At 37.4% G+C, this 14,494-nt stretch overlaps 1 protein-coding gene across 20 annotated transcripts in view; it reads right to left on the bottom strand.

Annotated features, from left to right (window-relative positions):
* PPHLN1 (periphilin 1) overlaps positions 1–14,494 on the bottom strand; it is a 216,789-nt gene that overhangs the window by 79,411 nt on the left and 122,884 nt on the right. For 16 of the 20 annotated variants that reach the window (XM_054527130.2, XM_054527131.2, XM_054527133.2 and 13 more), the window contains one exon: positions 14,046–14,107. The exons of the other annotated variants lie outside the window; for them this stretch is intronic. In XM_054527130.2, the coding sequence (XP_054383105.1) occupies positions 14,046–14,107 (62 nt within the window). The remainder of the gene's footprint in view (positions 1–14,045; positions 14,108–14,494) is intronic. 20 annotated transcript variants of the gene reach the window in all.

The raw sequence follows: 14,494 nt of genomic DNA, 5'->3' as shown, positions 1-14,494 counted from the left end.
TGCCGAGAACTTCAGTAAAAGAGTCTTTATACAGATAAAACATATGAAGTCAAGTAGGCAAAAATGCAGCTCACTAAACTAGGGGTCAGAAAATGTTTGCTCTTTCAAAAGCCAAATAATATTTTAGGCACTGTGGCTATATGGTCTCCATCACATCTTCTCAACATTCTTCTGACACACAACAGCAGCCACGGATAACATAAACAAATAGGCATGGCTGTGTTCCAATATAATTTTATTCACAAAAACAGACAGCTGACCAGATTTGGCCTATGGGTTGTAATTTGTCAACCTCTAATCTAAATAATTACGCACTTCCTGAAAGTTTTCAAGCACAATTTATTAAAGAAGAAAGAGGCTACCTACAGCTTCATATTTCCCACAGAATATCAAGAAAGGTATGGACTTTTTCACCCCATCTTTTACCAATTTCTTAAAATTTTTGTGCTTTAAAAGTGTAATTGTATTTTGGAAAGAAAAATTAATTAAATAATGATAGAAATGTTTTGGCTGGTTCATATTTTGTTCTCTACCAGAGATCTGACGAAAAGCCTTTCTTAAAATATGTTGCATAGAACACTAATCCACAAAATATTAGTATTTCCCATTCTACTACAAAACATAAAAGGGGGTTCTGTGAGTAAATAACTTTGAGAAACACATTTACTTAGAGTTCCACATCTCAGATTACTCCTTAATGGCAGATACAGATTCAACAATTAATTCATCTACTTATATATGGCCTTTTGACCTTATTATAACTAACCTCTCTGAGCTTCATTTTCCTAACCTCTCCAGACACAGCAATTCTGACATGAATGGTATCTATATCACAATTTCAGGTTTTAGTCTTTTCATCATCAGTTATCTCATTTTTAACCTTACATGAATACATGGACTCTCAAGCTTTAAAATATTTTATATAACTGAGACAATTTGGGGAGGATAGCAATCAATTCTTATTATAACACATATCATGATAAATTCAGGTGAACTGAAAAGCTAAATGTTTGGATGGAAAAGACAGAAGAAAAAGACCCCCCACCCACCCAAAACAACTGTAAGAAAAAAAAAAATTTGTAAGTAGGCAGGAAGAGCCATTTTGTATCAAAATACCAAGTATAAACTATATACAGAAAGCCCTCTAAGGTGAAAATTAGAATTAGATTTAAAGCAAATTTCCAATTAAAAGAGAAAATTTCAACATCAATGCCAGTCTTAAATATTAATATTTAATAATTTATTTTTGGCTGGGCACAGTGGCTCACACATGTAATCCTACCACTTTGGGAGGCCGAGGCGGGATTGGTCACTTGAGGTCAAGGAGTTCAATACCAGCCTGGCCAACATGGTGAAACACTGTGTCTATTAAAAATACAAAAATTAGCCGGGCCTGGTGGTGCACACCTGTAGTCCCAGCTGCTCGGGTGGCTGAGGCAGGAGAATCGCTCGAATCCAGGAGGCGGAGGTTACAGTGAGCCAAGATCGCGCCACTGTACTCCAGCCTGGGGCAACAGAGCGAGACTCTGTTTCAAAAACACAATAATAATAATGATTTACTTTTAATCTTTTAATGAATGCTAACAAAACCACTAAGAATAAGATGAACACACTAATAAAAAACAGACAAACGATATGAAGATAATTCAATGGAAGATAGATGAAAAATATCACCTCACTAAATATTAATATTTAAGATAACAAAGTTAAAATAAGTTTTCTCTATTAAATAGGCAAATAATCTCCTCTAACCAGTTACTGTGCCAAAGAATTAGATCTAGGAAAGGGTTTTGTTTAGATATAAGGTAAGACATAAGGTTGCTTAGTTTGACCTTTCCATGGTGTCTTAATTTAAAAAAAAAAAAGAAACTAAGACTTTGATTTTTCATTTTTACCTGATTTATCATAAACTGTGTTTTTATACTACGGGATAAAAATTTAACAGAAATAGGACTCAACTGTTTTGTAAAACTAACATCATGTGCACTAGTACCTAAGAGTATTCACAGAGTACTCACCATTATTCATAGTAGCCGTATACGTACCTCTGTTACTGTTGGAAGGAAAACTAAACAGTAATAATGATCAAGATACCCTTCTCATTTATGGATTAGTGGAATTATTTTATAATCTCTCCTTTTTTTCCCTCAGAGATAGAAACTCTCATGGTTGACATTTGAAACCTAGTGCAAACTATGTTCAACAGTTAATTGTGATGAGAAGAATGAGAAAGAATTAAAAGCATTCTGCAACATTTTGTGAAACTAAGCCTAAAAAAGCCAGATATTTACAGACATGAATGTACGGCTGCATACAGAGAGAGAAAAAAACTTGTTCATGAAGATAAGAAAGGCGTTCTGACAGTCATATTTGCAGTCCTATCTAATATTTTATCTCTGTGTGGATCCTAGAAGTTTAACCCTGATTTATGGGCCAGAGTAATATTTCCCTTTTTAGGACCATTAAATCCCTAGTGATTTCTAGCCAAACCCAAATGTTACATATTATTCGTGATAAAGCTTAAGTAGACACTTAATCTTTAAAAATATTCACTCAGCCTCCAGGAAAGTTCTAAAACCTGTGTTTAAAATGCCAACTCACTGGGGCACAGTGGCTCAGGCCTGTGATTCCAGCACTTTGGGAGGCTGAGGCAGGCAAATTGCTTGAGCCTAGGAGTTAGAGACCAGCCTGGGCAACACAGGGATAGGGAAACCCTGTCTCAAAAAAAAAAAAAAAAACAAAACCAAAAACAAAACAAAACAAAAAAACAAGAAAGGCCGGGTGCAGGCTCACGCCTGTAATCCCAGCACTTTGGGAGCCGAGGAGGGCAGATCACCTGAGTTCAGGAGTTCCAGACCAGCCTGGCCAACATGGTGAAACCCCGTCTCTACTAAAAATACAAAAATTAGCCAGGCGTGGTGGTGTACGCCTGTAATCCCAGCTACTCAGGAGGCTGAGGCAGGAGAATCACTTGAACCTGGGAGGCGAAAGCTGCCATGAGCCGAGATCGCACCACTGCACTCCAGCCTGGGCGACAGAGTGAGACTCTGTCTCAAAAAAAAAAAAAAAAAAAAGTGTCCGGTACTAGCAGTTAGCTGTAAAAACCACTCAGTATCAACTAGTATAATTTTCTTTGTGCAAGTATCATCTCGATTTTAAGAATTTTTTTGTTGTTTTATCATCCATAACCCTGAAGCATGCTAAATAGAGAAAGAGTATATTAAAGTCTGGACATATTTTTAATACTGTTCCATAAATCACCAGGTAAAAACTGCAAGTAACAAAGGTCCATTTACCATGGAGAGAAAACTTACAACAAAAGCCTTCAAACTATAGGTTTCTAGCTATATTGGAAATGAAGGTATCAACATATATGATACAATGCATTTAATACAATGAACTATACGAATCAAAAAGGGCCTTCGAAGAAATATAAATAACAATACAACCAGGATTATGAGGCCTCCAAAAAACACATCTGACAAAGCTGATGCTTTTTATTATCAAAGAGTACACAGCCTGAGAGTTAGGACAGTGTCTCTGGCTGTATCGCAAACACTTCAGCTATACTGCCTGGCATACAAAAGACGCAAAGTCATCAGGAGAATGGAGGAAGGGAAGAACTAACACCCCATAAGGGACTGTCTCTCAAAATGTGGTCCTTGAACCATCTGTGATTGCAGATTACTTTAGATGCTTATTTGAAAAGCAGATTTTTGAAGCTCAGATTCTCCTGTTAATACAAATCCCCAAGGTAATTCCAGCCCCTCACATCAGTCAAACCAGGTAAGCGGTGATAGAACCCTCAGTGTCAGCAGATACATGTTCACCAGTTATGAGTAAAATTCGACCAAGTGGGAGAAACGGATACAAGGGAAGGGAAGAATGGGGAGATGGAAAGCATTTACTTCTTATTCTGAACCTCATTTTCCTCTCCTTCCCACATCCAAATATACACAAATATTCACAAAAAATATTGGCTACTTCCTTTCTAGGCAATAGGAACTTCCAAAAAGAATTACGATTTCAAGAATTATTCTGAGAAAGCAGCCTGGTAATTAGTAAGGCAAGCTTAAGAATAAGTGAAGCACAACCTCAAATATCTTTTATTTTAAATGTGGAAACAGAAAACCACAGGCACTGCGACTTAAGCTGAGGAATTTTCCATATCACCTCTTCTTCTATCCTATCAAAAAATCAAACACCTGTCTGCCTGCCTGCTTGAGTTCAGATTAGAAGTTTGGTGGTCAAGTTCAAGGCTCTTTCCACAAATTCACATGTTTACAGTTAAAAGTATTCTAGGAAAAGTAGAACAAACAAAAGTATTCTAGGCATAAGATATGGACTAAGAGATCTTCCAACTAGAACTTTGTTTTTTTAAGGCGGAGTCTCCCTCTGTCACCCAGGCTGGTGTGCAACAGCACGATCTTGGCTCACTGCAACCTCCGCCTCCCAGGTTCAAGTGATTCTCGTGCCTCCGCCTTCCGAGCAGCTGGGATTACAGGAGCATGCCACCATACCCAGATAATTTTTGCACTTTTAGTAGAGATGGGGTTTCCCCATGTTGGTCAAGCTGGTCTCAAACTCCTGACCTCAGGTGATCCACCCACCTCGGGCTCCCAAAGTGCTGAGATTACAAGCATGAGCCACCTGCCTGGCCTTTTTAAAAATTTTTTGAGACAGAGTCTCACTCTGTTACCCAGGGTGGAGTGCAATGGTGTGATCACAGCTCACTGCAGCCTCAACCTCCCAGTCTCAAGCAATTCCCCGACGTCGGCTTCCAAAGGTACCAAGCGCATGCCACCACATCCAACTAATTTTTTTATTTTTTTTGTAGAAATGGGGTCTCCTTATGTTGCCCGGACTGGTCTCGAACTTCTGGGCTGAAGCTATCCTCCCACTTCAGCCTCCCAAAGTGCTGGGATTACAGGCGTGAGCCACCACACCCAGCCCCTAGCATTTAAAAATAAAGTATATTGGCCACTTGATGACACTCTTGTTCCATACTTTTAAACATTATATAATACTTTAAATCAATTCCATCCTAAGATTTATTACTATTATTATTTTATTTTATTTTGAGACAGAGTTTCACTCTTGTTGCCCAAGCTGGAGTGCAGTGGTACAATCTTGGTTCACTGCAACCTCCGCCTCCCAGATTCAAGCAATTCTCATGCCTCCGCCTCCTGAGTAGCTGGGACTACAGGCACGTGCCACCATGCCTGACTAATTTTTGTATTTTTAGTAGAGACAGGGTTTTGCCATGTTGGCCAGGCTGGTCTCAAACTCCTGGCCTCAAGTGATCTGCCCACCTCAGCCTCCCAAAATGCTGGGATTACAGGTGTGAGCCACTGCACCCGACCGCTAAGGTTTATTATAAGATCTCATAACTACAGGGGGAAAAAATGACCTGAAAACAACTTCATTCTAAGTCACTAACTCTTGGTAGAGTATGGCATGTTTCTTTGATACAAAATGAAATAAATCCTGATATATTCTGAATTTCATCTATAAGTATGTTTTGAAAAAATAGACAATATAATCATTGTGTAAATACAGAAACAAGATGAGCAGGTGACAACACACTTGAAATGTAGATAACTTTACCAGGCATACCCAAATATGAAAGTGATCACTTTCAGAGCGGGGCGGGGCAGTGGGGAGTGGGCATCAGGGAAAATGACAGAAAACTTGACACATTCTCTTTTCTTCCATTAGCTGTTATTTAATCCAGTTGCTTCCAATGATTCCACGCTTCTGTTAGTAAAACACATTTGAATATAAACCACTAATACATGTATACTAGATTTATAAAGTATGTTCTACAACATGAAACACATAACAAAGTGAAAAAAAATAGCTAGAGTATAAAGTTCCACTGCCAGTAATAGGCCTGTGGAAGATGGTGTGAAAGCAAGGTGGCCCTGTAACACCCACCCAGTGATGGCAAACTACAAAAAAAAAAAAAATTTTTTTAAATTAATTAATTAATTTTTAAAAAGGTGCTGGAGAGAGTAATAAGAAAGACTCACGGGGCCAGGATAATAACTACAGTTAGGGGTGTGAACAAACACAGTGATGATACTGGTGTCAGGTCTGGAATTTGACTTTGCCTTACCTACAAGGTTATAAATTAGACTGTTACTGTTTCCTGGGTCCTAGCAGACTTCTGGGTCAGAGAAAAAACTTTATCACTCATAGCATAGCAACACAAGCATTGGCATGTTTGTCAGTTCTCTCTGGTACCAAGTCCAGGGGCAACATGATATAAGCCTAGATAAATGTGGCACATGCAGTGGGTGTGGGTCACAACTGAGGAACACTGAACTTAAGGAACCCACCATTTTTACACCAAGCAATAAGCAAGCCTGCTGTTTGACAAAGAGGGAGACATTACTCTGGCCTTCAAGATTGCTCATTACAAACACATCTCTGAGAACCACCCTGAATAATGAGTGACCAGCGTCTTGCATATCTTGGCAAGATGTGCAGGAGTGCAAGACACCCATGGAGGACTGTCTCTCCTAACAACTGGAAGCCAGATTTCCCATAGATGGAAAAAGGAGATAAAAGTATGCAATAAAGGAAAAGGTATTGCCATGATCTCATAGTCATGAATACACATAAACACTGTATAAAAATAAATGCAGAAGTAAAATTCTGTGTGTGTGTCTGTGTGTTCAGATTCTTAGCTTCAAAAAATCACTCTCCACTATAGAAGGCCCATGCTCCTTGGAGAAACACCTGAATTTAGAGTGAGGCAGAGAAGCCTAAGAAGAGACTGAAACATCTTGTGTCAGAAAGAGGTGACCAAATAATGACATGGACATGTCAAAACAACACAGATGACCTTGGTTTGGCAATGGATTCTTAGATATGACACCAAAAGCATGAGTAACAAAAGAAAAAAATTAGATAAATTGGACTTCATCAAAATTTAAAATGTGCATCAAAGAACATTATCAATAAAGTAAAAAGACAATCGACAGAATGGAAGAAAATATTGCAAATCACGTATCAGGTACAGTTTAATATCATACTCCTAAAATTCAACAACAGAAAGATAAAAAACCCAGTTAAAAATCAAAAAACTCAAAACAGACATTACTCCAAAGATACACAAATGAACAATAAGCACAAGAAATGATGTTCATCATCACTAGTCATCATTAGGAAAATGCAAATCAAAACCACAATGAGATATGACTTTACACTCATGAGGATGGTTACACATACAAAGACACACACATGGAATATAACAAGCATTGGCAAGAATGTGGAGCAACTGAGAACTTTATACATTGCTAATAGGAAAGTAAAATGGTGCTGCCACTAGGAAAAATGGTTGATGGTTCCTCAAAAAGATAAGCATAGAATTACCATATGATTCAGTAATTCCACTCTTACATATGTACCCAAAAAACTGAAAACACGGACTCAAAAGAGATATTTGTATGCCAATGTTCACTGTAGCATTATTCACAATGCCAAAAGTTGAAAACAATTCAAATGTGGGTTTCTGTACCCACCAGAATTAAATTAATTCTATTCAACACTGTCAATAGAATTAATGCTCATGAATTCTGTACTTAAAAATTGTGTCAATGGCATACTTTATTATGTTATATATATTCTGTCACAAGCAAATTTTGAAACACAAAACCAACCAACCAACCAAGCAACCAAAGAAGCTAACTTGAAGGGACTCTCACTGGCCAAATTTGAGCATCAAAATAGTGACAGCAATGAATTACAACTCAATGAATAAAATAGGCATCTATTAGTCCATACATATATAAACAAAGTTTTGTCTGTTTTAAGGGGGTAAAGAGGTGAGGAGAATGTTCTTCCTTACAATAGAATGCCAGCATAATAAATATAGAAAGAATGGGCTAACCACCCATTAAAGCCCATTATATTTGTCTTAGTAGGGTTGGACTGCCATAACAAATTATCATAGGCTTAAACAACAAACTATTTATATTTCTCGTAGTTCTGGAGCTGGGAAATCCAAGATCAAGTTACCGGCAGATCTGGTGTCAGTGAGGACTTTCTTCCTGGTTTGACGATGGTTGTCTTCTCATTGTATCCTCACATGGTGGAGAGCAAGCTCTTATGTCTCTTCTTAATAAGGCACCAATCCCATTCATGAGGAATCCACCTTTATGACCAGATCTCACCTCCCAAAAGGCCTAACCTCCTAATACTATCACAATGGGGGGCTCAGGTTTCGACATGAATTTGGGGGGACATAAATACTATGTCCATAATATTAATAATTAACTCAGGCAAAACCCATCAGTGGATGCTAAAACTAGCAGCTGAAAGTGGAACAGGAAATGATTTAATCATATAGTTTCAAAGTATCTCCACACAAAGCAATTTCAGGGGGAAGGACAACTCAACAGTAAAGAAACTTTGCAGACTCCATCTTAAACAAGTGATAAAAGTCAACTATACCAATAACGGCACAAACAACAACATGTGCAGCCTATAGGAAGAAAAAGAATTCAGCGGCTGGGCGCGGTGGCTCATGCCTGTAATCCAAGCACTTTGGGAGGCCAAGGCGGGCAGATCACGAGGTTAGGAGTTCAAGACCAGCCTGGCCAACATAATGAAACCTCGTCTCTACTAAAAATACAAAAATTAGCCAGGGGTGGTGGCACATGCCTGTAGTCCCAGCTACTCGGAGGCTGAGGCAGGGGAATCACTTGAATCTGGGAGGCAGAGGTTGCAGTGAGCCGAGACCACACCATTGCATTCCAGCCTGGGTGACAAGAGTGAGACCTCATCTCAAAAAAAAAAAAAAAAGAATTCAGCATCACTTCAGGAACTGTCCTGGCAAAAACGTATAATCTAGACCTAATGTCTAATCATGAAGAAACACTGGACAAACCTAAACTGAGAAAGAAAAAAAAAAAAAAACTTGCCCTGTATTCATCTTGCCAAAAACACTAAACCATAAAAATCAAGGGAAGACTAAGGAGCTGTTCCAGATTGAAGAAGCTTATGAAAATGTGATTTATGAGCCCAGATTAAATTTTTTTGCTATAAAGCACATTACTGGGGACATTTCTGGAGACATTAATGAAATCTCTAGTGAAGGGTTACAGGAGTTCTTTCAGTTATTCTTGCAATTTTTCTTTTTCTTTCTTTTTTTTTTTTTTTTTTGAGACAGAGTCTCGCTTTGTCATCCAGGCTGGATGGAGTGCAATGGGTGATCTCAGCTCACTGCAGCCTCCATCTCCTGAGTTCAAGTGATTCTCCTGCTTCAGCCTCCCGAGTAGCTGGGACTACAGGTGTGTGCCACCACGCCTGACTAATTTTTGTATTTTTTGTGGAGACGAGGTTTTGTCATAATGACCAGGCTGGTCTCAAACTCCTGACCTCACGTGATCTGCCTGCCTCAGCCTCCCAAAATGTTGGGATTACAGGCATGAGCCATCGCACCTGGTCAATTTTTCAAATCTTTTAATATTTTCTTCCTACAGCACAAAGAATCACTTTGTACACCCCACTGACAAAAACAAAAATACTGACATGGCTTTCCTAATTGCTCAGAACATTACCAATAGATATAACAATTCTCTTTGCATGGTTTACAATGCATTAAATCTTTTTCTACAACAACAGCTATTTTCTGTTCACAAAGTCTTTCAAGTAGGAAATCGTCAATGAGCCCACCTGATATAGAGAACAGCTTACAGAAGCCAGATAGATGCCAGGCAGTAAAAGCTATAGCTACTGTGATAGCATAACACCTGAGACATTATTGAAGATACTCAGACATCAAGTGAAGACACAGGCAGGTGTGGACAGTACAAATACTCTCTATTCCCTGCTTTTTCTTCGTAAAAATTATGTTTTGTTATTTGTTAAATATGTATAATTCATATTAAAATGTAGGCTACATGAAGACAGAGGCTTTATATTCCCAGAGACTAGAAGAGCATTTGACATATCAGATACCACAAGAAATATTTAATAAATGAATGAATATACCATACAGAATGAACTCCATACTCTGAAAACAGAGAATATACCTTGTTTTAATGCCGATGGTATAGTTACGGAAGCTGATCAACTAATGAACCATTAATAATCAATGGATTTTGAAAGTAAAATTACAGTACAGGCAACATTGTGATCACAGAATAATTAGAATACAGTATGTCAGAATCTGTGTAAATTACTATATATCAGAATCATGGGATACTGTCATGGCACTACTTAAAGGAAATTTCAAACTACTTATATTAGTAAATAAAGAAAAATAAACTAATTATCTAAATTAAAATGTTAAGATTTTTATTAAAAAAATAAAACACACGTGTTAAACCATTTTTAGCGGCAAACTGACATCTATTAATATTTAAAATACATATATATGCCCACTGACCCAGAAATTCTGCTTCTAGTAACCTATCTCGTAAAAACTAAAGTACTATTTCATGAAAATATTATGTACTAGAATTTACTGCAGCACTGTTTTGTACTGTAAACAGAGTGACCAGCTAAATTATTTGACATATCCTCACCATGGACTATTACTTGACCATTAAAAAGACTCAATTTGGCCGGGAACAATGGCTCATGCATATAATCCCAGCACTTTGGGAGACCAAGACAGGAGGATCGCTTGAGCCCAGGAGTTCAACACCATCCTAGGCAATAAAGTGAGACCTTATCTCTACAAAAAAGTTAAAAAACAAAATAAAATAAAATAGATGGGTGTGGTGGCACACACCTGTGGTCCCAGCTACTCGGGAGGCTGAGGCAGGAGGAATGCTTAAGCCTGACAGATCAAGGCTACAGGGAGCCGTGATCACACCACTGCATTCAAGCCCAGGCGACAGAACTTTGTCTCAAAACAAACAACAAAAAAAGACTCAATTGAATGATCAAAAACCCTAAATGTTTATGAATATAGAGAAAAATATAGAAGAACTTATACCAAGATGTTATCATGGCTGTGGGGATTAGATATTTATATATGTTTTTATTTCATTTATGTAAAATTTTATATACATACACAAAATGTTATTAAAAAAAGACAGGAAGAGAAAATTAAAATTAACATAAAAACTGTTATTTTACAAACTGAAAAATCACAATGGCAAAGATATAGAATCAACCTAAATGTCCGTCAATGGATGACTGGATAAAGAAAATGTAGTACATATATACAATGGCATACTATTCAGTCATAAAAAAGAATGAAATCATGTCTTCTGCAGCAACATGCATGGAACTGCAGGCCATTATCTGAAGTGAAACAACTCAGAAACATAAAGTCAGAGACTGAATGTTCTCCCTTCTCACTAATAAGTGGGAGCTAAATAATGTGTACATATGGACACAGTGGAATGAGAGACAGATTTGGAAGGGTGGGAGGCGAGTGAGGGATGAGAAATTACTTAATGGGTACAATATACATTATTCAAGTGGTGGATACACTAAAAACCCAGACTTCACCACTACACAATATAGTCATGTAACAAAACTGCACTCATATCCATCAAATTTATACAAATAAAAAATAATAAAAATAAATAAAAACAATTAAGCTAAAATAAATTTCTTTGGAGGAGAAAGATAAGCCACTAGCTGATCTAATTTTTAAGTGTTTTACAATTCTGCCTTTCACATAGGTCTTAATTATGTCAGATATTATTTGGATATATCAGCTTCCAATGTCATGTTTTTGAAATGTTTGTCCCAGCACACTATTTATTGAAAAGTTCATTCTTTCTCCATTGGATTTGTAATGCCACTGCTACTGTACCCCAAACTCCAGATATATCTAGGTTTATTTGCAGATTCTGTTTCACTGGTCTATTTGACATCAACAATACAACACTGTTTACATCACTACAGCTTTATAATTATGCACGTATGGTATCTTGAGTCTTCACATCTTTTTCAAGGCATTTTTGCCATTTAGCCCTTTACTCTTTCATATTAGTTTTAAAATCAACTTGTCAACTTCCATGCAAAATAAAAAATAAAAAAAATTTTGATTTTTGACTGGAACCAAATTGAATTATCACCTTAATTTGAGGAGAACTGACATTTATATGATACTGAGTCTTCCTCGCTAAGGATGTCATGATTCTCCTTTTACTCTGATTTACTTTTATTTCCTTTAGAAATGACTTGTAATTTCCTTGTATAGGCCTCATACACTTTTGGTGAGTTTATTCCTATCACTCATTACAGTTTTCATGCTATAGTATTTTGAAAACAAATTTTCTAATTTATGCTGATAGTTGATCTTATTACATTGAACCTTGCTAATTTCCTAATAGTTCTTACAGTCTATAGACTTTCCTAGATTTTCTGCATAATTATATTATCTTTAAGTAGTTGTGTTTTTCATTCTAATTCTTACAACTTATTTATTTTTCCCTTTACTGTAGGCGTTGTTACCATGTTGAGTGGAAGCAGTGACTAGTTGTCATTGTTTTGTTCTGATTTTAAAGCAAATGTTTCTAATTTTACCATTCAGTACAGCAAATGCCCAATTACCCGGTCAAGGAAATTCTCTTTCCATTCCCAGCTGGCTATTTTTATAACTACTTAGTGATTAATTTTATCAAAGCATTTTTTTCGGCATCTATTCTATTGCTTCTTTTGGAAGAAACAGTCTGCCATGGGTTCGGAATGTCCCTGCACATAATTGCCACGTATGCCAAATTCCAAGACCTAACTATCCACTGACACTGAACAGTTTCTGTAGCTGGTTACAGAAACGATTAAATAGGTTAAGGTGACCACAATGTGACTACTATGGCAGGTCACTCCCAGGGAAAGGAGGACTAGCTTGCTTTCTGCTTTCTACAAAAGGTACCAAGCTCTTGCCCCTGGGTTCCGCAGCCACGGTGTATCCCACTGTGTGCATAGTCACCATCTGTGCCTATCACATCGCCCCGTGGGATTTGAGGACAGGGAACCTACACTACAATGCTGATCCTCCGGCTGACTGCTGTGCTGTGAATAAAAATCTGTCTTGCTCTGATCCACTGAATCTTGTCTACTTTTGGCATCTTTGGAGTTGTGACAGTTGATGCCTTGCCACTCTCTATGAGACTGGGGTTATTTTCCCTGATAGTTCATAAGAAATCCCTACAAGGCTCCTTTCACAACTTTCAATGCCACCACTGTGATGTCATTTAAAAACAAAAACTATCAATCGATTTAAATGTGTCCATCGTTTCCTTCCCACAACTATTCTATTAGATGCCCTCTGTAAGTAATCAAAGCCAACAATGATTGAGGCCCTTGCAAAATGTGTTTCCCAAAAGAACTTTATTAATTAAAGAAACTGAGATGCTAACAGACTTTGTAAGAACCCAAATATTTCCAGAATACTTCTGAAAAAAATGCCTTACTTTCTAATTAAGCAAACCTATCAAATCAAATTCTAATTAAGCAAACCTCATAATCCATACCACACATTAATAATTTAATAATTAGATTGCAAAACTAAATCACAATAGTTTTTTTTTTTTTTTTTTAGACGGCGTCTCACTCTGTTGCCCAGGCTGGAGTGCAGCTGCACGATCTCAGCTCACTGCAACCTCCACCTCCCAGGTTCAAGCAATCCTCCTGCCTCAACCTCCTGAGTTGCTGGGATTACAGGCACCCGCCACCATGCTCAGCTAATTTTTTTTTCTTTTTTTTTTTGTATTTTTAGTAAAGGCAGGGTTCCACCATGTTGGCCAGGCTGGTCTCAAACTCCTAACCTCAAGTGATTTGCCCGCCTTGGCCTCCCAAAGCACGGAGATTAACAGTGTGAGCCACCGCACCAGGCCCAAATATTTTTAAATTTTTTTTATGAGTTACAAAATGCCAAGAGATGTGGAACACTAGTTATCAGTGCTAATATTCTACATAGTCACAAAAAGAATATAATGCTTGTTGCTTTCAAAATTTAAAATCCCGGTAAAATATTTCATCTATGTGCCTTGAGTCTATATTTCCAAAGCAGACATCTCGGTGAGTCAAGTATCAAAGTACTTATGCTATTATTTTTATCCTTTTACCTGTATTCAGGTTGCCTGCTTGCAGAATGATCATCTCTTGTCCATCTATAACCAGATTCATCCTGTAACATAAAAAAGCTACTTAGCTATTTGTTTACATTATTTTGGACAAGTGGGATATATCTAACAATACTACCAGAAACTAGACTGAATTTCCCTAAACTTCAAAGGCATAAAAAGGGAAAAACATTCAGCAAGTCATCCATTTCAACAACTGAAAGAGTAGACTGACTGAGAACCTGTGGTACCATTTATCTCTATTAAAATGCTTAAATTATTTCTTTGGTAGACTCAAACAACCTAATTGCCAAAGATACATATATCAATATAACAACAGTAAACGGCTATTTGAGGACAAAGTCTAAATTTAATAAAGCACACATTTCTCAACCTCACATTTTTCCTTCTGTCAAGTTCTCTCACCAATTTTCAGATTCAAGCCCAATGAA

The sequence above is a fragment of the Pongo abelii genome, chromosome 10 (genome assembly GCF_028885655.2).
Source record: "Pongo abelii isolate AG06213 chromosome 10, NHGRI_mPonAbe1-v2.0_pri, whole genome shotgun sequence".
Lineage (NCBI taxonomy): Eukaryota > Metazoa > Chordata > Mammalia > Primates > Hominidae > Pongo > Pongo abelii.
This window is presented reverse-complemented; position numbering and strand designations above follow the sequence as displayed.